General features: G+C 44.3%; 1 protein-coding gene across 1 annotated transcript in view; it reads right to left on the reverse strand.

Annotated features, from left to right (window-relative positions):
• LOC133642501 (myosin-16-like) overlaps positions 1-27,952 on the reverse strand; it is a 61,153-nt gene that overhangs the window by 14,814 nt on the left and 18,387 nt on the right. Inside the window, exons 17-35 of the mRNA XM_062036723.1 lie at positions 27,579-27,666; positions 27,393-27,510; positions 27,136-27,256; positions 26,812-26,948; positions 26,660-26,741; positions 24,257-24,430; positions 24,030-24,045; positions 23,015-23,079; positions 21,593-21,739; positions 21,425-21,529; positions 19,269-19,355; positions 19,028-19,173; positions 18,851-18,941; positions 7,302-7,358; positions 1,181-1,267; positions 878-1,123; positions 703-820; positions 512-639; positions 232-428 (exon numbers count right to left, since the gene is read on the reverse strand). Coding sequence (XP_061892707.1) covers positions 232-428; positions 512-639; positions 703-820; positions 878-1,123; positions 1,181-1,267; positions 7,302-7,358; positions 18,851-18,941; positions 19,028-19,173; positions 19,269-19,355; positions 21,425-21,529; positions 21,593-21,739; positions 23,015-23,079; positions 24,030-24,045; positions 24,257-24,430; positions 26,660-26,741; positions 26,812-26,948; positions 27,136-27,256; positions 27,393-27,510; positions 27,579-27,666 — 2,210 coding nt within the window. The remainder of the gene's footprint in view (positions 1-231; positions 429-511; positions 640-702; positions 821-877; positions 1,124-1,180; positions 1,268-7,301; positions 7,359-18,850; positions 18,942-19,027; positions 19,174-19,268; positions 19,356-21,424; positions 21,530-21,592; positions 21,740-23,014; positions 23,080-24,029; positions 24,046-24,256; positions 24,431-26,659; positions 26,742-26,811; positions 26,949-27,135; positions 27,257-27,392; positions 27,511-27,578; positions 27,667-27,952) is intronic.

The raw sequence follows: 27,952 nt of genomic DNA on the forward strand, positions 1-27,952 counted from the left end.
AGAAGCGTGTTTTTTACATGTTGATTGTGCCACAAAATGCATGGTTGATTACAAAAGTGTAACTGTTGTCGGTTAGTTTGTGTCAAAACTGCAGACAGGAAGTATCAAAATTCTAAACTGGTATGATAAGGATATTTGAATACCCAAAAATAAATGAATACATCAAAAGTGAGCAAATTGTTGCTAAAAAAAATGTTAAGAAAGTCCATATTTCTTATCATTTGAACCTACTTGGTCTCTTCTAGCTCCTCGGTGCGGTGAATGGCGTCCGTCTCGTATTTGCTCCTCCAGGTGGTGACGTCGGCATTAAGTTTGGACACGAGGCGTTGCATCTCTCCACGGGCCTCGGACTCCTCCTCCAGCTGCTCTTTCAGCAGCGAGAGGTCATGGCGGGCGTTTGCCAAGGCCACCACTGCTGTGTTGCGACCCTGCAGAAGGGCGGTGAGGACCACAGCACAACATTGTTGTTAGCGTGGAGTCACTCACTGTAAGGTGTGTTGCCTTTCTATACCTTGTTTTCCTCGTCCACCTGCCGCTTGAGCTCGTCCACCTGCAGCATGAGCGAGGCCTTCAGCCTGCTGGCCTGGGTCATCTTGCTCTGCACGTCCTCCAACTCCCTGCTCAGATCGTTATTCTCCGCTGTACAGACAGAAATAAACGTCACACTTTCGCCATTTAAAGCAAGCGTGTGTGTGTGTGTACCAGTCAGGTGGATTTTAGTAGCGTTGAGCTCAGTCTGAGTGCGCTCCATCTCAGCCAGACGAGTGTTGGCCTCAGCCAGGTTGTCCTCCATCTTGTGGGAGTGGACCTCAGCGTTCATCTGCAAACACAAGAAGGTGAATTCCATTTCTTGTAGCTCGTTCCTCTCAAACTGTACCTTGGCTTTTTGAGTGGCCTCCACGGTGGCGTTGAGATCTTCGATCTCCGCCTTCATGCTCTGCTTGTCCTTCTCCAGCTTGACCCTCAGTCTGGTCAGGTTCTCCAGCTGCTCGCCGAGCTCCGCCACGGCGTCCGAGTGCTTTTTCCTCAGCGCCGCCGCCGTGGCCTCTGACTGGAGAGCGGCTTCATCCAGCTCTCGCCTCAGCTTCAGCAGGTCCGTCTCCCGCTTCCTGTTCTGCTCGATCTGAGGGAAGTTCCTGGTTAAAGCTTCTGTGAGCCAGTAGGGACAGTCGAAACTCACCTGTGCCACAGTGGCCCCTCCTGCCTCTTCTAGTCTATCGCTGAGGTCATCCAGGTCACGTGACAGCTCTGCTCTTTGTTTTTCCACCTATCAGAGAACACACATTTATTTCAGCGCATTGGGCCGAAAGCGGACTGCATTTAAAGTTATATATACACATATTATGTATGTGAAAGTTTGACTCCTATCTTGCTTATTTCCGTGATGACCTCATAAAAATGTTTTGTAATCAATCAAAAATACCAAGCAGTAAAAAACATAGATAAGTGCGAACAGAGTGTTTTGCATCTTACCATCATGCATAATAAAGGATTTAAAATGGGTGTAATTTAGAATTTTGTATAGCTCTTTAACATTTTTTTAATGATATCCACAAAGTTCAGCGAGCAGATTGTGTTGGTTGCTTTTTTTTTTTTTTGCGTCATGACTAGGGAAGGTTGTTTGGATTGGGTCATATAAGTGAATGATGTGTCATGACGCAGAGTCGAACCCACGTTTCCTCTGCAGCTGGAGCTGCAGGCACCTCTGCTAACCCCTCTGCTGGCAGCATGCTCAGACACGCCTCTGCTTGCGCTGAGCACAACACGCCCACACAGCCACAAGCCTGCAAGCAATCAATTATCAGCGCACCTGGACTTGACGAGGGGGAGCGGCATAAAGACCAGCGGACCCGAAACCTTTGCCAGAACGTCGCTAACCTTCCAGTAAGCATCACGTCTGGCATTCCCTTTTCCCAGTGATTTCCTCGTCCTTGTGGTTGCTCTATCTCTCTGTGTTTTCCTCCTGGTTCATGCCCTTTTGTATTTCCACAGTGACTCCCCTGTCCTCCGTGATCGTGCCTTGTCACTCGATACCCATCCGGATTCCTGACTGCTCTCCCCGATCCACGACCTCCCTGCTCGGAACCAGACCACGCTGCCCTGCTCTTGCCCACGACCTCTTGCCTGTCCATGAACTGCCTCTTCGCCTTGCCCCTTTGGATAACGACGAAAGATACAACCAACATTTGCTGACAACAGCTCATGGTAACATTTACATTATTAATATTACACATAGTCAACACTCATTCACTTTGAGTAGCATACACACGCCACGTATTCATCAAAGGTTTAAAATAAACCTTGTAAACCGCAGTCCTGCCCTGGTTGTCGCCTCCTTCCCTTCTGATACATAACAGTACGTTCTGGCCAACAACATGTCGGAACCAGGCGACAGCGGCAAGCCCCAGGCCCAGATAGCCATATCTTCTGACCTAGCTATCCTTAGCTCCGTTGTTAGCGAACATCAGGTTCGGTTTACTGCCCTTGAGGATCATCTAGAGAGAGCCTTCACCAGACTATATTCCAGGCTGGACAACATGTGCCCCGGGGCCAGTCCTGGACCGGTGGTACCTCCTCGTGCTTCTCCAGTCCTTGGACCCGAAAACAGCATTTTGGCACGTGAGCCCAGAATTGCCAGCCCTAAACCCTTTGAAGGGGACTTTGAACTTTGTAGAGGGGTTTTTGGTACAATGTGACCTCATTTTCCGTCACCAGCCCTCCCGTTATTCCTCCGACGGCGCCAGAATAGCATTTATTTTTTCCTTACTTTCCGGTCCGGCTTTTAAGTGGGCTACAGCTGCAGTCGACAGGACCGTTGGGCTCAACTCCGACTATTCTGCCTTCCGTGCTGAATTTCGGGCTGTTTTTGATCACCCCAAAGAGGGGGGGCACGCGGCCGGACTTCTGCACTCTATCTCGCAGGGATCCCGCTCTGTGGCAGCCTACACCTTAGAGTTCCGGACTTTGGCTGCAGACAGCGGTTGGGGTGACCGGGCGCTCCAAAGCGCATTCCGTCGCGGTCTTTCTGAGGAAATCAAGGACGGTCTACTGAGGGACAGACCCACGTCCTGCAGAGATCTCATCGAACTGGCCCTCCAATTTGACCTAAGACTTTGTGAGCGAGCAGCAGAGCGAGACTAGAGAGCTGCCTCTAGGAGCCAAACTCTGCCTACCTTCTAGACAGAAGTGGAACCAGACCGCTCCCCTAGTACATCTATGGCAGTCCTGGTGAGCCATACTTTATTCCCCCGTAATGAAGAAAACCCCAACATACTGCTACCCGCTATTCTGGCCTGGGACAAGAGGAGCATTCAAGTACAGGCATTTGTGGACTCTGGAGCTGACGAAAGTCTTTTGGACTACAAATTCGCCCGGCAGATTGGCATTCCCCTGATCTCCCTGGACAAGACGCTGTCAGCACAGGCCCTGGATGGACGGCCATTGGGCCCCATCAAGTACCGCACAGAGACCATTTCTGGTAACCACAAGGAGACCATCAGCCTATGGGTGCTGGAAGCTCCAGTAGCCCCACTTGTGCTTGGAAGATCTTGGCTTCGTCACCACAATCCCCATATTTCCTGGACTTCCGGCAGAATCCTAGCCTGGAGCACACCCTGCATGGCCAATTGTCTGGGGTCAGCGTCTCCTCTGGTCCACCACTCCACTACCCCGACTCCCCAGGCCGATCTATCCATGGTTCCTGCTTGCTACCATGACCTAGCCGAGGTCTTCAGCAAGGTACGTGCTCTGGGACTACCCCCTCATAGACCCTACGACTGTGCCATTGAACTACTTCCTAACGCTACCCTGCCGTCTAGCCGCCTTTACAATTTGTCTCTTCCAGAGAAGGAAGCAATAAGGAAGTACATTACAGAGGGCCTTGCCTCTGGCATCATTACCCCGTCCAAGTCTCCACTGGCGGCGGGATTCTTTTTCGTGGCCAAGGACGGGTCCCTTCGACCCTGCATTGATTACCGTCATCTTCACAACATTACCATCAAAAACGAGTACCCCCTTCCGCTACTCAACTCTTCCTTTGAGTCCTTGGCATCTGCAACCATATTCACCAAACTGGATCATCGTAACGCCTATCACCTGGTACGACTCAGAGAGGGAGACGAGTGGAAAACGGCCTTCAACACCCATATGGGGCATTACGCGTACCGGGTAATGCCTTTTGGACTTACTAACGCACCTGCAGTTTTTCAAACACTTGTTAACGACATCCTCCGGGGACATGCTGGATCAATTCGTGGTTGTGTACCTTGACGATATTTTGATTTTCTCCCGTAACCTCTCTGATCACCAGCAACATGTTCGATGTGTCCTGCAACGTCTTTTGGAGAATTGCCTATTTCTTAAGGCATAAAAATGCTGCTTCCACTCCTCTTCAGTGGAGTTCCTGGGATTTGTGGTCGAAAGGGGTCACATAGAACCCGACCCGAAGAAGGTGGAGGCCGTGGTGAAGTGGCCGCAACCAACCACGAGGACAGAACTTCGGAGGTTCCTCGGCTTCGCCTGCTTCTACCGACGATTCATCCAGGACTTCAGTAGGGTTGCGGCACCGCTCCATTCTCTCACGTCAACTAACGTGCCTTTTGTATGGACTCTTATGGCTAGGAAGGCCTTCGAGGAATTAAAGGAGCATTTTGTTTCGGCCCCCATTCTGGTCCACCCTGACTTGGACACTGCCTTCTTGGTGGAGGTGGATGCCTCAGACTCAGGGATTGGGGCTATTCTCTCTCAAAGATCCAAGAATGACAAATCGATTCACCCTGTTGCCTTCTTTTCTAGACGCCTGACTCAGGCCGAACAAAACTACGATGCTGGGAATAGAGAATTATTGGCGGTCCACGAGGCCTTGGTGGAATGGAGACACTGGCTGGAAGGGGCTAGACACCAGTTCCAGATCCTGACTGACCACAGCAACCTTCTGCACATCCGAGCTGCCAAAAGAATAAACAATCGCCAGGCAAGGTGGCAGCAGTATTTTTCCCGCTTCAATTATGTGCTCTCTTTCAGGCCAGGTTCCAAGAACACTAAGGCTGACGCTCTATCCCGGTTATTCGTAAGAGAGCCCACTTGTCCATCAGTAGCGGAACCCATCTTTCCTCCCACTCGCATTGTGGGAATGGTAACCTGGAAGGTGGAGGACCTGGTAAAATCTGCGCTGCGCTCCAATCCAGGACCAGGAGGTGGACCACCCAACAAACTATTTGTCCATCGGGAGCTACGACCCAGAGTCTTGGATTGGGGGCACTCCAGCCTGTTCTCTTGCCATCCAGGTTTTCAACGAACTCTATCACTGCTGCGAAGACGTTTTTGGTGGCCATCCATGGCCAAGGACACTCATGAGTTCATCACTGCTTGTTCTACTTGTGCCCGTAGCAAGACGTCACACAGGCCTCCCGCTGGTCTCCTTCACCCTCTCTCCATTCCTGCCCGTCCTTGGTCACACATCGCCCTGGTTTTCGTCACAGGATTTCCAGCCTCTAGAGGTAACACCACCATCTTAACTATTGTTGACCGTTTTTCCAAGGCAGCCCACTTCATTCCGCTGCGCAAGTTACCTTCTGCCTCAGAGACTTCTGATCTCCTCACTCTACACGTCGTCAAGCAACATGGTATCCCGGTGGATATCGTCTCTGACCGAGGCCCTCAGTTTACGTCACAAATCTGGAGAGCCTTCTGCAAGGAAATCGGGGCCTCGGTCAGCCTCACATCGGGATACCATCCCCAAAGCAACGGGCAGGCTGAGAGGGCGAATCAAAGCTTGGAGACCATGCTCCGCTGTGTCGCCAGTCATCAACCCACATCCTGGAGCAAGTTTCTGCCTTGGGTGGAGTTTTCCTATAACTCCTTGAAGAGCTCCGCAACCGGTATGTCTCCATTTGAGTGCTCATTGGGTTATCAACCCCCCTTGTTTCCCTAGCAGGAACTGGAAATCGCTGTGCCCTCAACAAGGGCTCATATGTGTGGAGAGCCGCTCGTGCAGCTTTGGAAAGGGCATCCGAGAAAATGTGTCGCAACGCAAACCGTCATCGCATTCCAGCCCCATCCTATAAACCTGGACAACAAGTGATGTTTCTCACTAAGGACCTCAGTCTCCAGGTACCATCAAGGAAATTGGCTCCACGTTATGTTGGTCCATTCTCCATCATGTCGATCATAAATCCTGTATCTGTTAAATTGGCTCTCCCACCCTCGGTCAAGCGACATCCAGTTGTCCATGTGTCTCAGATTAAACCGGTAGCGGAGAGCGCTCTGTCCCTGCCCCCCACCCTCTAGGTTCTTGTCTAATGGAGATCAGGTTTGGACGGTTAAGGAAATCCTCAGGGTCCGTCGACAAGGTAGGGGGCTCGTTTATCTGGTCGACTGGGAGGGATATGGACCTGAAGACAGATCTTGGGTGCCAGCCTCCTACTTTGCCGATCCCTCACTTCTAGAGGATTTCTACCGTGCCAATCCTGATGCTCCCCGGCGCTCGTCGGGGGCCTCGCATAAGGGGGGGGGGTACTGTCATGACGCGGAGTCGAACCCACATTTCCTCTGCAGCTGGAGCTGCAGGCACCTCTGCTAACCCCTCTGCTGGCAGCATGCTCAGACACGCCTCTGCTCGCGCTGAGCACAACACGCCCACACAGCAACAAGCCTGCAAGCAATCAATTATCAGCGCACCTGGACGTGACGAGGGGGAGCGGCATAAAGACCAGCGGACCCGAGGAACCTTTGCCAGAACGTCGCTAACCTTCCAGTAAGCATCACGTCTGGCATTCCCTTTTCCCAGTGATTTCCTCGTCCTTGTGGTTGCTCTATCTCTCTGTGTTTTCCTCCTGGTTCATGCCCTTTTGTATTTCCACAGTGACTCCCCTGTCCTCCGTGATCGTGCCTTGTCACTCGATACCCATCCGGATTCCTGACTGCTCTTCCCGATCCACGACCTCCCTGCTCGGAACCAGACCACGCTGCCCTGCTCTTGCCCACGACCTCTTGCCTGTCCATGAACTGCCTCTTTGCCTTGCCCCTTTGGATAACGACGAAAGATACAACCAACATTTGCTGACAACAACTCATGGTAACATTTACATTATTAATATTACACATAGTCAACACTCATTCACTTTGAGTAGCATACACACGCCACGTATTCATCAAAGGTTTAAAATAAACCTTGTAAACCGCAGTCCTGCCCTGGTTGTCGCCTCCTTCCCTTCTCTGATACATAACATGATGTGCTGTTTCTTTTAGAACTTTTAGTTTTAGACACCCCTGGTTTACAATACGCCTTTAAGCGATCTAACCTTGGCTCTCATGGCTCTTTCAGCCTCCAGTTCTTCCTCCAGCTCCTCAATGCGGCCCTGAAAGACATTCAAAATCGTACAATCAAATTACATATCACTAAAATACAGTAAAATGTATTAGGTGCATCCTGTCTACAGTTGCTGACATACTTTTGGACCTTGATTTTTATTAGGATGGCAAGATATCCTTACAAGGGAAGGGGTGTCCAAAGTGTGGCCCCATGGTTAGTTTTTAATTGGCCCACACAAATAAAAATAAAAAACTCAAATGGGAAAGGTAGAGCCAAAAAAGTTGACATGTTGATTCTAAAAAATGCTAGTAACAAAGACTTTGATTTGAAACCGTCAAAAATAACGAGTTAACTCATGTGATGTAATTGATGTTAATTGATTCATGATACAGATATATACTATCATCATAATACAGTCATCACACAATCAGAATCAGAATCGTTTTATTGCCATTGTTTGAGAACGGGTTCACAAACTAGGAATTTTCTTGGTGCAAACGTGCGACATAAAACACATATAACACATATTTGGTATAAAAAAGAGCTGTGACTGAGCTATCAGATAGACTTAGAAGGGATTCAAGGAATTCAAGGAGCTGCTGTTAGGAGTTATTGTTCATTTGCCTGATGGCCGAGGGGGAAAAACTGTTCAGGTGGCGGGAGGTGTGGGTCTGGATGGAGCGTAGTCTCCTGCCTGAGGGGAGAGGGGAGAATAGCGTGTGTCCAGGGTGAGAAGAGTCAGCTGTGATCCGACCCACACGCCTCCTGGTCCTGGAGGAGAACAAGTCCTGGAGGGATGGGAGCTTGCAGCCAATCACCTTCTCAGCAGCACGTACGATGCGCTGCAGTCTATTCTTATCCTGGACTGTGGCGCCGGGGAACCACACTGTGATGGAGGAGGTCAGGATGGACTCTCTGATGGCTGAGTAAAACTGCACCAGCATCTCTGTCGGCACCTTAAGTTTCCTCAGCTGCCGCAGGAAGTACATCCTCTGCTGGGCCTTCTTGATGAGGGAGCTGATGGTCGGCTCCCACTTGAGGTCCTGGGTGATGGTGGTGCCCAAGAAACGGAAGGAGTCCACAATGGGGACGGGGGTGGGAGATTCAATCAGGGTGAGGGGGGATGGTGGGGCTGTGACTTTCCTGAAGTCCATGATCATCTCCACTGTTTTCTGGGCGTTCAGCTCCAGGTTGTTGAGGCTGCACCAGGACGTCAGCCGGTCCACCTCTCTCCTGTAGGCGGACTCATCGCCATTCGAGATGAGCCCGATGAGGGTGGTGTCATCCGCAAACTTGGGCAGTTTTACGGATTGGTGACTGGAGGTGCAGCAGTTTGTATACAGGGAGAAGAGCCAGGGGGAGAGTACACAGCCCTGAGGAGTACCAGTGTTTGTGGTTCGACTGTCCGAGACAATCTTCCCCAGCCGTACGTGCTGTCTTCGGTCTGTCAGGAAGTCATTAATCCAACTGCAGAGGGAGTTGGGCACGCTGAGCTGGTAGAGCTTGTCTCGTAGCAGTCCAGGGAGGATGGTGTTGAAGGCAGAGCTGAAGTCCACAAACAGGATCCTAGCGTAGGTTCCTGGGGAGTCCAGAGGCTCCAGGATGAAGTGGAGGGCCAGGTGCATCATCCACAGACCTGTTGGCTCTGTAGGCGAACTGCAGTGGGTCCAGGAGGGGGGCGGTGATGTCCTTGAGGTGGGGCAGGACCAAGCGCTCAAAGGACTTCATGACCACAGACGTCAGCGCGACCGGCCTGTGGTCATTTAGTCCTGTGATCCGTGCTTTCTTGGGGACAGGGACAATGGTAGGTCTTAAAGCAGGACGGCACGCGGCATAGCTCCAGAGAGGTGTTAAAAATGTCAGTGAAGAGAGGAGCCAGCTGGTCCGCACAGTGTCTGAGAGTGGAGGGGGAGACACCATCCGGCCCGGGGGCCTACCGCGTATTCAGCTTCAAGAACTGCCGGCGTACATCCTCTTCTTTGATGGAGAGGGTCTTTACAGTCTTAATAATAATAATCACATTGAATTATTTACATTATTTACAATCAGGGGTGTGGGTAGGGGGTAGGATATGGACAGCAAGTAGTGGACATAGAGAGAGAGAGAGAGAGAGAGATCAGAAGGCATAAGAAAAAGTATCTGCATTTGATTGTTTACATTTGATTATTAGCAATCCGGGGAGGGTGTTAGTTTAGGGTTGTAGCTGCCTGGAGGTGAACTTTTATTGCGGTTTTGAAGGACGATAGAGATGCCCTTTCTTTTATACCTGTTGGGAGCGCATTCCACATTGATGTTGCATAGAAAGGGAATGAGTTAAGACATTTGTTAGTTCGGAATCTGGGTTTAATGTGGTTAGTGGAGCTCCCCCTGGTATTGTGGTTATGGTGGTCATTTACGTTAAGGAAGTAGTTTGACATGTACTTCGGTATCAGGGAGGTGTAGCGGATTTTATAGAATAGGCTCAGTGCAAGTTGTTTTACTCTGTCCTCCACCCTGAGCCAGCCCACTTTGGAGAAGTGGGTAGGAGTGAGGTGGGATCTGGGGTGGAGATCTAGAAGTAATCTGACTAGCTTGTTCTGGGATGTTTGGAGTTTAGATTTGAGGGTTTTGGAGGTGCTAGGGTACCAGGAGGTGCATGCGTAATCGAAAAAAGGTTGAACGAGAGTTCCCGCCAGAATCCTCATGGTGCTTTTGTTGACCAGAGGAGATTCTGTAGAGAAATCTCGTTCGTTGGTTAACCTTTTTGATTATCTTGGTTGCCATTTTATCACAGGAAAGGTTAGCCTCTAGAATGGAACCTAGGTAGGTTTGATTGATTGAGACTTTTATTAGTAGGTTGCACAGTGAAGTACATATTCCGTACAATTGACCACTAAATGGTAACACCCGAATAAGTTCTTCAACTTGTTTAAGTCGGGGTCCACTTAAATTTATTCATGATACAGATATATACTATCATCATAATACAGTCATCACATAAGAAAATCACAATTAATTATTTACAATCAGGGGTGTGGAGGGGGGGGTTAGGATATGGACATCAAGTAGTAGAAAAGAGAAAGAGAGAAAGAGAGAGAGAGAGAGAGAGAGAGAGAGAGAGAGAGAGAGAGAGAGAGAGAGAGAGAGAGAGAGAGAGAGAGAGAGAGAGAGAGAGAGAGAGAGAGAGAGAGAGAGAGAGAGAGAGAGAGAGAGAGAGAGAGAGAGAGAGAGAGAGAGAGAGAGCAGAAGGCATAAGAAAAAGTATCTGCATTTGATTGTTTACATTTGATTATTAGCAATCCGGGGAGGGTGTTAGTTTAGGGTTGTAGCTGCCTGGAGGTGAACTTTTATTGCGGTTTTGAAGGAGGATAGAGATGCCCTTTCTTTTATACCTGTTGGGAGCGCATTCCACATTGATGTGGCATAGAAAGAGAATGAGTTAAGACCTTTGTTAGTTCGGAATTTGGGTTTAACGTAGTTAGTGGAGCTCCCCCTGGTGTTGTGGTTATGGCGGTCATTTACGTTAAGGAAGTAGTTTGACATGTACTTCGGTATCAGGGAGGTGTAGCGGATTTTATAGACTAGGCTCAGTGCTAGTTGTTTAACTCTGTCCTCCACCTTGAGCCAGCCCACTTTAGAGAAGTGGGTAGGAGTGAGGTGGGATCTGGGGTGGAGGTCTAGCAGTAACCTGACTAGCTTGTTCTGAGATGTTTGGAGTTTAGATTTGAGGGTTTTGGAGGTGCTAGGGTACCAGGAGGTGCATGCGTAATCGAAAAAGGGTCGAACGAGAGTTCCCGCCAGAATCCTCAAGGTGCTTTTGTTGACCAGAGGAGATTCTGTAGGGAAATCTCGTTCGTTGGTTAACCTTTTTGATTACCTTGGTTGCCATTTTATCACAGGAAATCTTAGCCTCTAGAATGGAACCTAGGTAGGTGACCTCATCTTTCCTGGTGATAACAATGTCACCCACTTTTATGGTGAAGTCATTGACTTTCTTGAGGTTGATGTGGGACCCAAACAGGATGGATTCTGTTTTACCCAAGTGTATGGATAGCTTGTTGTCAGCGAGCCAGGTGCAAGTTCTACAGAGCTCAGCACTGAGGATTTTCTCCACCTGTGACTTGTCCTTGCCGGATACCAGCAAGGCAGAGTCATCCGCAAACAAAAACAATTCACAGTCGTATGCCGATGACATGTCGTTTTTGTATATTAGGAACAGTAAAGGTCCCAATATACTGCCTTGGGGGACTCCACAGCTCACCGAGAGGGGGGGGGGGGGACACGGTGCCGTTCACCTCTGCCACCTGCTCCCTCCCCTCCAAGTAAGATTGCATTCAGCTCCATGAGTTTTTGTTAAATCAGATTGCTCTGAGCTTATCCAACAGTGTAGCGTGGTTAACGGTGTCAAAGGCCTTCTGAAGGTCCAGCATGACCATGCCGCAGTATTTGCCCGCGTCCACCTCATGTTTGATGTGGTCGGTCAGATAGAGAAGGCATGTGTCAGTGGAGTGGTTAGTTCTGAAGCCGGATTGGAATTTGTACATGAGTTTATTAGTGGCAAGGTAACTATCGACCTCTTCATAAACAATTTTTTCCATTACTTTCGAAATGGAACTGAGAATAGAAACAGGTCGGTAGTTGCCAGGTTCCAATTTGCTTCCTTTTTTAAAGAGGGGAGTTACTCTTGCAATCTTAAAATCTTTTGGTACTTGGCCTTGTGTAATTGATAGGTTTATTATGTGCGTGATGATCGGGGCAATGATGGAGGCAGAGTCCCTGAGGAATCTGGAGGGAATATTATCAAGGCCGGTGGCCTTGTTAGGGTGGAGCGCGCTCAATTTTTTAAACACCTCATCAGCTGTGACCATTTCTAATTTGAAATCATCGTTGGATACTCCTAGCTTTCTGTAGAAGGCTTTAATGTGTTCTACACCAAAGCGACCAGAGTGGTGGGACAGCTTGTTGACAAGGGTTGCGGCTATGCTGGTGAAAAAGATGTTAAGTCTGCTAGCTACCTCCATTTTGTCTGTAATGAGGGAGTCACCCTCCTTGATGCTGATGTTGGTGAGTCTTGTTTTAAGTTTCTGGCTGAAACCAGGAAGCTGGTTGTTGAGAATTTTCCAGAGCTCAAGTGGCTTATTTGTGTATTCCTCTATTTTGTCGTTAATGTAATTTTTTTTAAGGATTTAGTCAGGTTGGTTGACTTATTTCTTAATTTATTGCATTGCTTTTTGAGAGTTGAAAGGAGTAATTTGAGGTTGATATTATTGGGTTGTTTATCTACTTCTGTTTTACATTTTTGGTATTTAGAGTATTTCCTGTCTCTGTCTTTTATGGCAGCTAATAGGTCCGGATTCATCCATGGTTCCGAGCGGGCTTTGATCCTGACTGTTTTTCACGGGAGCCATGTCATTTAGTATCTTTAGGAACGCCGTTTTGAAGCGATCCCAAGCAACATCGACCAGGTTGCTCGCGAGCACAGGGGACCAGTCCCACTCATCTAATTTTAAATTCAAATTGTCATTGGAGTATTTTTTCAGGGATCTGGATTGGGCTGTTATGTGGCCATTGGCTTTAGGTTTAGCTATTTTGCGGGTGCAGAAGGTTAGATAGTGGTCGCTAAGACCACAGATCATGACCCCACTATTTTTTATTTTAGGCCGGTCTAAAGTGAGAATGAGATCTATGGTTGATTGGGTGGAATCACACACCCTTGTAGGTAGCGCTATTAGCTGGGAAAGACCGTGCAGATTACAAAACTTGCTGAAGGATCTGAAGACAGGCGCATCTTTGCGTTGAATATCTGTGTTCAGATCCCCAGTTATAATTTTCTCCACATTGTCTGTCCCCGCCAAGCATTCTTCCAAAACCCCATAGAAATCACTCTGATTAGGGGGTCTATAAACAGTCCCTATTAGTACCGGCTTAGCGTTTTTAAATTTGATTTCCGCCCACACAGATTCCAGGTCTTTGTGGTTAAGATCAGTGCGAGTTATGTATTTAATATCTTGGTGAATATACATACAAACGCCCCCACCGTGTTTATTCCTGTCCTTTCTGATAACCGAAAAGTTTTCTATTTCTATCTGAGTCAGAAATACTTTGATCAAATTTGGTTTCAGAGAAACACAAGATTTTTACCTTCGTGTTGAGGAACATTTCTCTGATTTGGTCGAGTTTGGCTCCAGAGAGGCTGTTCACATTAAGGTGGATGATGTGTAGTCCACTGGAACCAAAAAGGGCATCAGAGTCCGCTGTGTTGTGGTACTGACCAGAAAAGTTGTTGGTTATTATTGCTGTTGAAGTTGAAGAACAGAAGGAAGATAAAGGAGAGAGAGAGAGGCATATTGTTCTTCTTCCAGGTGAAGGGGGGGAGAGGGGGATGCCAGGTAGGGTTGCTGGGGGTGGATTTCCCTTTGGCGGGCTTTTTTGAAGACAAAGAGAACAACGAAAATGTTTTTGTAAAGGCGCCTCTAAATCCAGTGTATGCCGCGTCCTCGACTGCCATGGACCGGGGAGAGGCCGCGTGGACCCCCGCCATCTCGTGCAGTTCCCCGCCATCACCGATGGCTGGGTCGCCGTCCACCGCCGCCGCGTCGTTCACCGCCGCTGAGTCGCTGCCTTCTCTGATGACTGGGTCGTCCTCCAACGCCGCCGCCGAGCCTCCGACCGTGTCGATGAACGGGGCGAAGTCCTCCGCCGACCCGCCGACCGCTGGAGCACAGGTGAGCTTGAGCTGAGATGAGCCGGTAGCTGAGTTAGCTTCGATGGCGACGCTAGCAGTAGCATTGCTAGTCTTCGCCAGTCGGGACAACATTAACCGTGTTGTTACAGGTCCAGGGTTGAGTTCAGTGTCTCCTGATAGTAGAAGTAATAGTAGTATTATTGACTTTCTGTCTATCCTTCCAGTCAGGGGCATGTTCACTTTGCCTCTATGTGCAGTCAAGCACGATGCTAACACGTTAGCTCCAAAACCAAGGTGCTTCGCCGATGTATTGTCGTGGAGATAAAAGTCACTATGGATGTCCATTTCGCGTTCTTGACTCTCATTTTCAAGAGGGTGAAGTATCCGAGGAGGTTTAAAATATAAATCCCTGATCTACAGTACAAAAAGGAGGAAGTGTGGGATAATCCAAGCAGTTGTTTGAATTCCCGATCGGGAGCGAAAGAGGGTGCGACCGCTCATCTCGGCGTCCTACGTGACCTCATCTTTCCTGGTGATAACAATGTCACCCACTTTTATAGTGAAGTCATTGACTTTCTTAAGGTTGATGTGGGACCCAAACAGGATGGATTTCGTTTTACCCAAGTGTATGGATAGCTTGTTGTCAGCGAGCCAGGTGCAAGTTCTACAGAGCTCAGCACTGAGGATTTTCTCCACCTGTGACTTGTCCTTGTCGGATACAGCAGGGCAGAGTCATCCGCAAACAAAAACAATTCACAGTCGCATGCCTATGACAAGTCGTTTATGTATATTAGGAACAGTAAAGGCCCCAATATACTGCCTTGGGGGACTCCACAGCTCACCGAGAGGGGGGCGGGGGGACGGACACGGTGCCGTTTACCTCTACCACCTGCTCCCTCCCCTCCAAGTAAGATTGCATCCAGCTCCATGAGATTTTGTTAAATCTGATTGCTCTGAGCTTATCCAACAGTATAGCGTGGTTAACGGTGTCAAAGGCCTTCTGAAGGTCCAGCATGACCATGCCGCAGTATTTGCCCGCGTCCACCTCATGTTTGATGTGGTCGGTCAGATAGAGAAGGCATGTGTCAGTGGAGTGGTTAGTTCTGAAGCCGTATTGGAATGTGTACATGAGTTTATTAGTGGCAAGGTAACTATCGACCTGTTCATAAACTATTTTCTCCATTACTTTCGAAATGGAATTGAGAATAGAAACAGGTCAGTAGTTGCCAGGTTCCAATTTGCTTCCTTTTTTAAAGAGGGGAGTTACTCTTGCTATCTTAAAATCTTTTGGTACTTGGCCTTGTAATTGATAGGTTTATTATGTGCGTGATGATCGGGGCAATGATGGAGACAGAGTCCCTGAGGAATCTGGAGGCAATATTGTCAAGGCCGGTGGCCTTGTTTGGGTGGAGCACGCTCAATTTTTTAAACACCTCATCAGCTGTGACCATTTCTAATTTTAAAATCATCGTTGGATACTCCTAGCTTTCTGTAGAAGGCTTTAATGTGTTCTACACCAAAGCGATCGGAGTGGTGGGACAGCTTGTTGACAAGAGTTGCGGCTATGCTGGTGAAAATGGCGTTAAGTCTGCTAGCTACCTCCATTTTGTCTGTAATGAGGGAGTCACCCTCCTTGATGCTGATGTTGGTGAGTCTGGTTTTAAGTTTCTGGCTGCAACCAGGAAGCTAGTTGTTGAGAATTTCCAAGAGCTCACGTGGCTTATTTGTGTTTTCCTCTATTTTGTCGTTAATGTAATTTTTTTTTAAGGATTTAGTCAGGTTGGTTGATTTACTTCTTAATTTATTGCATTGCTTTTTGAGAGTTGAAAGGAGTGATTTGAGGTTGATATTATTGGGTTGTTTATCTACTTCTGTTTTACACTTTTGGTATTCGGAGTATTTTCTGTCTGTCTTTTATGGCGGCTAATAGGTCCGGATTCATCCATGGTTCCGAGCGGGCTTTGATCCTGACTGTTTTCACGGGAGCCATGTCATTTAGTATCTTTAGGAACGCCGTTTTGAAGCGATCCCAAGCAACATCGACCAGGTTGCTCACAAGCACAGGGGACCAGTCCCACTCATCTAATTTTAAATTGAAATTATCACTGGAGTATTTTTTAAGGGATCTGGATTGGGCTGTTATGTGGCCATTGGCTTTGGGTTTAGCTTTTTTGCGGGTGCAGAAAGTTAGTGGTCGCTAACCAGCCGCAATCAAAGTAAAGGAGCAAGTGCGGTCAAAATAAATTGTGGGATTAATCTGCGTTGATACATGATTAATGCGATAATTTATTGTGATTAATCACATGAGTTAAATTTGACAGCCGTAAGAAATATAAATAAAAATATCAAAGTGGCCCTACCATTTACTTTGATTTTTTTAATATGCAGCATTCAGTGGAAAACATTTGGACCCCAACATATGTATTGTTTATAATGGAGATATGATAGACCCAATAATATATATTATAACTTTATTTTTTCAATTTTAAAACAACAAAAATATTTTGGATATAAGGAATAAAAACAAAACAAAACATAAATACAGTACATGCTATCGCAATCCAATCTTATACAGTTGTGTATAGTAGATATTCAAAGTAATTATGTTTTGATGCCTATATCGCTGTCAAATCTCATATAAGCTTTTCCTTTAACCCTGAACTCCACATTTTAGTCACAATATTAAGTTCAGGCAACCATTATACCATATTATATTATTTTGATCCAATGATGTGAATGAACTATATTTTTTTACATTGAAAAAAGTCTGAAAAATCTAGATTGTCTTACAATGGTTCCTAAACTTTGTTTACCAAGTACCACCACATAAACAACTTGGCTCTATTATATCTTATTGCCTCTTTGCTCTATTATTATTATATCTTATTACCACCATTATGGCCAACATTAAAATACAGTAGCATAGTAGGCCTAACTGTTCATTAAAAACAGGGCAGAGGTTGTATTTAACATACTGTATATAGCTAATTTTTTCCGCCACTGTAACATTACAGACAGTTTGAATTTTAACACTTTGTTTGGATGTCGGAAATAAAACACTGTAATTTAATCAGGTGATTCTTTGGCGTACCACTAGATGGAGTCCACATACCACAGTTTGAGAATCTTACAGTTGTCTTACAGCAGGGGTCTCAGACACGCGGCCCGCGGGCCAATTGCGGCCCGCGAGACGTTATTTTGCGGCCTGCACCTTAATATGAAAATTTAATGTTAGTGCGGCCCGCGAGTTTTATATGAATGGCGCTTGACAGCGTCATACTTGCCAACCCTCCCGATTTTTCCCGATTTTCACCCAAACAACAATATTAAGGGCGTGCCATGATGGCACTGCCTTTAGCACCCTCTACAACCTGTACAAACAGCATGCCAGCTCAGTCACATGTTGTATGCGGCTTCTGCAGACACACGTGAGTGACTGCAAGGCCTACTTGGTCAACAGCCATACAGGTCACACTGAGGGTGTCCGTATAAACAACTTTAACACTGTTACAAATATGCGCCATACTGTGGACCCACACCAAACAAGAATGACAAACACATTTCGGGAGAACATCCGCACCGTAACACAACATAAACACAACAGAACAAATACCCAGAATCCTTTGCAGCCCTAACTCTTCCGGGCTGCAATATACACCCCCGCTACCACCCAACCCCGCCCCCCCAACCCTGCCCCCCACACATCAACCCCCCCTCCGTGCGTCGGTTGAGGTGGGCGGAGAAAGATAGGGTTAGAAAAAGCGGATGCGACGATAAGTTGTAGAGGACGTTAAAGGCAGTGCTTTCACGGCACGCCCTTAATAATGTTGTCCAGGTGAAAATCGGGACAAATTCGGGAGAATGGTTGCCCCGGGAGATTTTCGGGAGGGGCACTGAAATCGGGAGGGTTGGCAAGTATGTTGCTAGGGCGGGATAGCCATTCAAAGAAGGTGAATTCATTAAAAAGTGCATGTTAGATTTTTGTAAGAAATCTTTTCTTGTGGCCCAGCCTCACCCAGTTTCTGCATCCAGTGGCCCCCAGGTAAATTGAGTTTGAGACCCCTGTCTTACAATTGTCTTACAGTATGTTCAAGGTTTAGAGATACATGCAAACAAACAGGGGCCACCAAACAACTACTGAACATCTGAGTTTTTCTCCCTGGCACTCAAACACACCAGCGACATAGAAAAAACATGATTAAGAAAGATAAATTTTGTTTAAAAACATGTCTTTAATAATCATATATATATATATATATATATATATATATATATATATATATATATATATATATATATATATGTGTGTGTGTGTGTGTGTACAGGCAGTTTGGACACACCTTCTCATTCAATTTGTGTTCTTTATTTTCATGACTATTTACATTGTAGATTGTCACTGAAGGCATCAAAACTATGAATGAACTTACAGTATGTGGAGTTATGTACTTAACAAAAAAAGTTGAAATAACTGAAAACATGTTTTATATTCTAATTTCTTCAAAATAGCCACCCTTTGCTCTGATTACTGATTTGCACACTCATGGCATTCTCTCGATGAGCTTCAAGAGGTAGTCACCTGAAATGGTTTTCACTCACAGGTGTGCTTGAAAAACATAACTCCACATGTGTTCATTCATAGTTGTGATGCCTTCAGTGACAATCTACAATGTAAATAGTCATGAAAATAAAGAAAACACATTGAATGAGAAGGTGTGTCCAAACTTTTGGACACACCATATATATATAATATTTGGGTCAGAAATTGGTACTTTAGGTGAAATCCAGCGTTGACATCTTATTTGATGGAGTTTAATGAGAACAACAAAAGGTGGAAGGTGCAATTAAAGCCATCCTATGTGATAAAGGTGATGCACCTGCTGCTCTTTGAGCTTCCGGCCGAGCATGGAGCTGAGGGCTTGTTCATCCTCCAGCTTTGAGTTCAAATGGTTGATCTCAAAGTCTCTCCTACAATAGAAAAAAATGCATGAGTCAGCATGTGTGCAAGCAAAAGCACAACTGCAGTCCTTCTCTATCCTCCGTGTGCTTCTCACTTCTTGATCACTTCCTCCAGGTCGACCTTGGCGTTCTCCATTTCATTGAGGTTCTCTATCGTCATCTTCAGGTCTCCCTCCGCTTTTCTCCTGGCTTTCTCCACCTCCGCCCTGATCCTCTTCTCCTGCTCCCAACTGTCCTCCAGCTACACACACACACACACACACACACACACACACACACCTGCTAAAGCAACAAAGTTGTATCTGTTATTATGATAATATGGCAAAGTTTCTGTACCTCATTCACTTGGCTGCTGAGCTTGCTGTTTGTCTTGGTGAGATGGTTGACTTTATCTTCTTCCATTTGGAGATCATCCAGAGTTCTCTAAATAAATAAACAGTGCATTTTAAAAATAATAAGTCCTGACTATTAGATTTGATTTGTGAGATAGGCATCCAGTAGATCAGGCGTGCCAAACTCGTTTTCATTGAGGGCCACATCGCAGTTATGGTTGCCCTCAGAGGGACGCTTTTAACAGTGTATAATATACATTATAAATATAAATGTGTGTATATAAAACATGTGTATAATTGTCTGTGTATTTGATTCTTATGTATTTTTTCATGCACGCTGTACAAAACAAAATATTTATTTAGATTGTTCTGTTAAAAACTGGCAGCTCAGTCGCCACAATTTTACCGTAATATTTACAGGGTTTTTTTAGTTGTTTTTTTACAGCACATAAAATAAATAAATAAAGTTCCATTAAATTAAATTTAATGGCATGGAAAAACGGTATATACATCTCGATATATTTTCCGGTAAAAATATTTATATAAAGATATTAATTTTTGAGCGAAAATTCACTGAAATTGAAGTGAATGACAACTGTACTGTAAACAGTCAGTGAAGTGAAGTGAAGTGAATTACATTTATATAGCGCTTTTTCTCAAGTGACTCAAAGCGCTTTACATTGTGAAACCCAATATCTAAGTTACATTTAAACCAGTGTGGGTGGCACTGGGAGCAGGTGGGTAAAGTGTCTTGCCCAAGGACACGACGGCAGTGACTAGGATGGCGGAAGCGGGGATCGAACCTGCAACCCTCAAGTTGCTGGAGCGGTGGCACTTTTATTAACCCAGTTAGTCAAGATGGGTATTAACAGCACAGAAAATAAACTGTTTAAGTAGCACAGAATTACATAACATAAATAACATTGAAAAACAAAGAATGTATAAATAAAATTGAAAAAAATGATTTCTACATAAAATAAATAACACAGCTGTGCAAATAATACAAAATGTATCAAACTCAAATAAAAAAATTATTTGCAAGCAGGCACTTTTTAAATCCCAGCCGACAACGTAATGGACTGTCACACACGTACGGCGCTGACCACAGACATGTGGTCAGCGCCAAGTAAGTGACTTGACTTAATTGTGCGACAATGATCTTGTTTGTTTCAAAAAGATTAAACTATTCAATGTCAAAATATAAAGAGTAGAAATAACGAACAAAATGTCAGCCACTGTCTTGTTTTAATACACAAAGGAAAATGAAAGTTAGCATTTAAGTCATCACATGCGTGCCACAATCATGTGTGTTTTTAAATGTGTATTCCACATCTTCCATGTTTGAGAGCAGTTTTAATTTGGGCTGACATGGTAAACAACTCCAATGAACATGTGTTATCCAGACGCATACAGTTGTCCAAATGTGGCCAAGTAGACGCATTGTGGGTTTCCTGGACGTCGTCTACATTGCTACAAGAAAAATCTAAGGAAGAGAATCCCTCTGCCATCTTCCACTAGTTTTTTTAATATATAAATCGCCCGCTTGAAAATCGATATTACGATATTTTCTTAATTTATATCTTGTTTAAAAATATATCGATATATCTTACAAACTTGATATATCGCCCAGCCCTATAGCACACTTAGCACTTTTGACTGGTTTGCTAATCACTTGATGTTTATTTGTAATTTATGCATTTAATGATTATTTAAGAATGTGTACACATGGAAATTGAGTATAAATGCTAAAGTTAAAGAAGCCTCTGGTGCTAATTTAGATGATTTACTGGTCCTGTTGTACTGCAGGCCAGGTGTTTCTATTTGGAAACAATCGATGGCGAGCTTGAACCTAGTGTCCACCTCACTGGCAGAAACTACTGGCCTGTCCCCCACACACTCCGTGAACTTTGGTGCATTGTCCCACTCATTCCTTCTCCTAACTATAACCCTTGGACATTCAATACAACCTCTCAACAAATTCCATAGGTTGTTGTATCAGTTCTGGGACTGTGTATATTTTCTGTTGTGACACACGAGTTTTGTTGTTCAATTCCAATTCAAACAATACATTTTGAAGTGCACTTATCAGCCAATCTATAACTGCAGTTGTAAATATTTAGGGGTTTTCTTTTTTTTATGGTAGTATTGTTGTAAGTCCACCTGTTGCAGTTCCTCCAGAGCTCTCCTTTCCTTCTGAAGCTTGGCGATGTGGTCATCTCGCTGGTTGAGGTCTCCGGTTATGGTTCGAACCTTGAGGTCCAAACCCTAAACAAAGCACAGAATCGGTTTTGTCACTTATTTGCTGTCTCCTCATCGTGGTCCTCACACCTGTTTCTCCTTCTCGGTCTTGGTCAGCGTAGACTCCAGTGACTCCAGGTCGCTTTTCAGCTCATTTATTTCTCCCTCCAGCTGTCTCCTCTGGGAGTGGAGAGAGGCTGCGTTGCCTTCTTCTTCTTCCAGGCGCTCTCGCATATCCTAGAGATAATTTTAGTTGTCACACACAAGCATTTTTAGCTAGATTATGTTGTTTTAGCTTAATAGAAATGAAAACATTCATAAATGGTGGTGCAATAATTAGGGGTGTATTTACTTTTAATGATACTGATATTATAGCCTTAAGTATTAGCCGATACGGATATTAGTCTGATAAGATATTAGCATAAATCATATTACATACTTTGTTAGAAAAGGCTTGATCAAATGAAATTACCAAATTTTCTGGACTATAGGCCGTTTCTGATCGAAAAGGTCATTCGTAACTCCAAGCAACTTTTGTAAGTTTTACAATTCATACTTCCTGAACTGTCCCATGTGTGATGTCTGTAGGAGTGTTTTCATGCATAATGGTACGTGCTATCGTAATGTAACCAAGCTAGCGTCGTTAGGATTAGCGAATATGCTAACATGTTTAAAAGTGCCTGTGTTAGGATTATTACCTTACAATGGCATTGTTTTTGTATTGTTTCAGTTTGGTAAATCCACCAAAATGTCACAGTGGAGTTGAGTCTGTTTAGCTGATTGGAGAACTAGTATCCGCAGCTAGCGGGTCCATGGCGATGACTTCTGTTTTGTTTGATCATCCGTTTTACTGCCGTGTGACCAGCACCATTGGAAACAAGGTATGTAAATAAACATTTATAAAATCTTTTGTACCGGTAAATACATGCGGCTTATAGTCCAGTGCAGCTAGTATATGTAAACATATTTATTTATTCAAACATTTGGTGGGTACGGCTTAAATGCGCTCTATAGCCCAGAAAATACCGTATTCAGACAATGGTAACACTAACCTTATGACAGATTTATGCTTTTGAAGTGGAGTGGTAATTTATTTTTGGCGACACTTGGTGGTTACAATATTTCATAAAGTTAAGCTCATGACACAGTAAGTTGAAAATGCTGACTCGTTTGTTACTGGACTCTTTTCTAATACATTTCTGTTTCGGAGACTTTATCTGTAAGTAATATGCGATGATATTTTTTTTTGATACTGTTTATTTGGACAAATTATTTTGGACTGCTATATTGTTCAATTAAGAACACTAATGTATGCCTATCTTGTGTGCTATTGTGTGCTTAGCTGTTGTGTAGCTGCTACGCTAACATGTTTACCTTTTGTAAATGACTGCTCGTATCGTACATTATATCCGAGTATTCACATTCAAGCCGGTATCATCCGATGCATGTTTTTTTTTTGCTGATTTCGGATACCAGTATCGGATCGGGACCACCCCCCACCCGCCACGTTACCTGCACTGACTCCTCCAACTGGACTTTTTGGTGCATCAGCTGGGTGCAGCGCTCCTCTGCATCACCTAGAGCAGGGGTGTCAAAGTCAAATGGACGGAGGGCCAAATAAAAAATTTTGCTACAAGCCGAGGGCCGGACTGTTCGAATGTTCATTGAAAAATTTTTAAATGACGCATATAGTCTAGTGAACCTAATTGAACCTACTGAAAACCTAACAAATATATTCCAATATGATCAGATAAATAAAGCAATATTTTCTTATGGCTCTGTCAGTAATCTTTAATTTTCAACAGACACAAAAGACAAATTTCCTTTATATAAAAATCCCCATAACATGAACATTAAATGAAAGAAACCGGTATTCAAGGCACCATCAGTAGCCTATATTTTCTATTTTAGCAAAAGTGGGCTAAATTTACTTCAAAGAAAAAAACAATAATAGCAATTTTCTATCATCCACTCAACTGAAATATTTTTAAAATATAATTAAATTGAAATACAATAAAATAAAGTGCGAAAATCTATAAATCAAAAACAACACTTTGTTTAAGGAGAAGTAACATGCAGTGAAAACAAATATTAAACTTTAACTTTTAAACTTGAATTGAGTAAAAACTCTAAATATGTGATTGCACAGTAATGTTCACATTAAACCCCCCTCCTCCCTCCGTGGGAGGGAGGCGAGTTGGGTGCCCGAAACCCCCCGCTGGTTTCGGCCCGCCCCTTGGCGCGCGTGGCACGGCGGGCTCCGCGACTGACGGCCGGGCTGCAGCCCTTCGGCCGGCAGGCGCGTCCCGGCGGGCCGCTCGCCCCCTTTCGGAACCTTGGACCGGCATCCGCTTGGTGCGTGTAAAAGATCTGCGGTCTAAAAAAAAAAAAAAAAAAAAAAAAAAAAAAAAAAGATCTGCGGTCTGCGGGCCGGTTCTAATAATAAATCAAGATCATCCCAAGGGCCGTAAAAAACCTTCTCGCGGGCCGGATATGGCCCGCGGGCCTTGACTCTGACATATGTGACCTAGAGTGTCCTGCTCCTGTTGGCAGACAAGGTGGAAAATCAGAATGCATAATGCAATGTATGGATAAAAGTCATGGGATGGCACACCTGGCATTACACCATAATTCAAGAGTTGGTCCCCTATTTGCAGTTTCCACTCTCCTGAGAAGACTTTCTATGTGATTCTGGAGTGTGTGAAAATACTTTTTACCATGTTTTGGACATGAACAGAACTGAGATGCACTCACAGCAGCCAACGCTAGGGCGAGGTCGCTCTTCTCCTGTGACAGAGTGAGCATCTTCCCTTCCAGATCTATGACCTTGCCCTCCATGTCTTTGACCTTCTCCACCGCCACACGCAGTTCTTCCTCTTTGGCCTTGTAGATCTCCTCCTGGCGGGCGACCATCAGGAGAGGCTTCACCTGTATCAGCCAATACAGTTGGGCTAAGAAAAGCAGTTTTGCAAAATATTTTTTTATTTTTAAAAGCTCAAAGACACTTTTTTTTTTAATCAGGCTTTTTACTAAACATCTTAAACTCTTAAGTTTCTTATTTTTTATGCTATTATTTTCTATTTTATTTATTGCTACTATTACTACTATTTTTACTATTTAATGTGCTTATTGATCAATATTTCACTATTCACAAATTCATATTTATATAAAAAATTATACATATATATTTTTTAATATTATATTTTATATTATATTTGTTTTCGCCCCATGTCTTTTAATTGTGCTGTATGTGCGTGTGTTCTTTTTTTTTTTCTTTTTTTCATTGGTGTATGAAAAGTGCCTAAATAAATAAAGTTTTGGTGGATTTTGACTGATTGAAAAGGCTGCTGTTTTTTATAAACTCCACAAGGTGGCAGTATCTGCATTTAGAGTATCATGGAGGTGTGAGCATCCAGCAGCCTTATCTATTGCTGCATGTGCTTTAAAATGTTGGATGTGCCACTCAGCTTAGTTGCACTAGCCGTACTGTTGTTTAAAATCCTACCTGCTACTCCATTGGTTATGTTGCAGCTTTCCTTGTTATCCCTGTCATTATACATCTTAATTTTTTTTATCATCGCAAAAAGATTGGTGAATGGTACAAATTGAATACAAGAAGGAAACAAATGTGTTCAATTGAATAAGATCTACATATGCCTACTCCTTTTTTATATGTTGAAGAGCAAAACTGTACATATGTGATGTCGGTTTCAATTAGCAAAGCATTTATAATTTTTGCAGTATAGGTAAATAAACATTTGGCCATAATCAGGGCAATAACGGTATACAGTAGGGATGGGTACTAAATTGGTACTTTCATGGGCACCGAACAAATTCGGTTGATATTGACTCACGTAAATGGTGATATTTCGATACCTCGGTTGCAAGTTACGTTTTTTTGATTGATTGATTGAAACTTTTATTAGTAGATTGCACAGTACAGTACATATTCCGTACAATTGACCACTAAATGGTAACACCCGAATAAGTTTTTCAACTTGTTTAAGTCTGGGTCCACGTCAATCAATTCATGGTACAAATATATCCTATCATCATGATGCAGTCATCACACAAGTTAATCATCATTGAATTATTTACATTATATACAATATTTACAATCCGGGGGGTGGGATGAGGAGGGTTTAGTTGATATCAGCACTTCAGTCATCAACAATTGCATCTTCAGAGAAATGGACATTGAAACAGTGTAGGTCTGACTTGGTAGGGTATGTACAGCGAGCAGAGAACATAGTGAGTTCAGAAAGCATAAGAACAAGTATATACATTTGATTATTTACAATCTGCGGAGGTGGGATGTGGAAGGGGGAGGGTGTTAGTCAAGGGTTGAGGTTGACTGGAGGTGTTGTTTTAGTGCGGTTTTGAAGGAGGATAGAGATGCCCTTTCTTTTACACCTGTTGGGAGTGCATTCCATATTGATGTGGCATAGAAGGAGAATGTGTTAAGACCTTTGTTAGATCGGAATCTGGGTTTAACGTGGTTAGTGGAGCTCCCCCTGGTGTTGTGGTTATGGCGGTCATTTACGTTAAGGAAGTAGTTTGTCACGACTCTGAACCGGCCTAAACACTTGGTAGGGACACAAGCAGTCAAGCAGCACTTTGAGAGGAATCAGTAGGACTCCCTCTTGGTAATGTTCCAATTTTCCATTCCAACCAAGCAAGTATGCCTGATAGAAAGCATTTGAATGTACAGCAAGGCTCCACCTTCAAAATGCGCTAGCTCGATGCTAATTACATTGGAAATACCATAGACATGCTACAGATTAGCTTCAGCGATTTAAATGGCGACCTCCACGTTTGGTCATGAAAACTACAAATATGTTCATTCAACTTCATGACAAAGACTACTTGCCGACTATACACTACTGCCATCTAACGCCTTGTAATTACACCCGCATGCAACGTGTACTGTATACTACTTGCAAATGAGACTCAAAAGTGAAAGAAAACCAGATATAACTGGGCAGCACAATTATCATTACCAGCTCACTGTTAAATGTTACATAAAAATATTTTAAAATTAAACAAATTAACGTTTATCAACACAAGTACTGAAAATTGTGTACTGCTGTCGATTCCCAGGTAACGTATCAGTTCAAATGTGAAAGCTACCAATCCCGAATATACAGTATGTCTTACCTTGGTATAGAGTTTCCACCAGCCCCAGAAACGTAACTGAAGGAACTTCCTCACGTTGCGTTGTATGGCCATCAGTGCAATGCTGCATCACATGAGACGTATAAGCACCTTTTATAAATATGAACACACCAGCGCATTATGGACGTACTGACCGTCTGTCCGCCATCTTCTTAAACTCCAGCCTCATCAGAGTTCCTCTGAGACGAGCCTGGAACATGGTCATGATCTTCACCAGGCGCTCGTCACGCATGTCCTCCAGCTTTGCTAGGACACCTGCACGGAAGAACACCTGAGGGTGGGGGGGCGGGGGGGGGGAGAACAGAAGAGACACATGTAGTTTTACATCTATACCGCCATACAATATACACACAGACCATAAACACATTTGCTTTCTAGAGTATTGTCTTGTGAGAAGATATTATACAATTGTTGCTGTACAATTCTGGCACTAATCATGAAAAATGATGTACCGGTACCTTGCTATGGCCGATACGGTACTCCATACTATCCAGCCCAATAGAAGTCAGGATGAGTTCAGATGCTTTCCTGTTGTCAACAAATCCCTTAGGGATGACGTTGGGGTTGAGGATGTAGTATCTACATTAGCAGAATGACATAGAAAGTGTTAAAAAGCTGTTCCCAAGGAAACAAAACTCACTTTGAAAAATAATAAAGATTTAAATAAAACCAGTCCAAATTCCTAACATTCAAAGCAGCCAAAAAGAAATCCTACCTCTGCTTGAATTCTGGGTACTGCAGCCGATTGGGGAATCCCTTCCGACAGATCCTGATGCCCTCCAGCACGCCGTTACAAGCTAACTGGTGCAGGATCAGGAAGTTATCTGTCACACCTGTGCAGCGGAAAATTGCCATTGAACTTGACAGATCTCCTATGGTGATAACAAGATTCATCACACACCTGACTTTTTGAATTCATTGGGCACGATGCAGCGGACAAAGTGAGGGGCGGTGCTTCTCAGCGTGCTCATTAGCTTGTTCAACTGCTCCTGTTGACAAATGACCCAGAGGAGCACATTGTACACTTATATATATATATATATATATATATATATATATATATATATATATATATATATATATATATATATATATATATATATATATATATATATATATATATATATATATATATAAGTACATATATGTGTGTGTGCGTGTATAAATATGTGTGTATATATGTATATATATGTGTGTATACACTACCGTTCAAAAGTTTGGGGTCACAATGAAATGTATTTTTTAAGGAAAAGCACTGTACTTTTCAATGAAGAT

This window comes from Entelurus aequoreus, linkage group LG25 (assembly GCF_033978785.1).
Source record: "Entelurus aequoreus isolate RoL-2023_Sb linkage group LG25, RoL_Eaeq_v1.1, whole genome shotgun sequence".
Lineage (NCBI taxonomy): Eukaryota > Metazoa > Chordata > Actinopteri > Syngnathiformes > Syngnathidae > Entelurus > Entelurus aequoreus.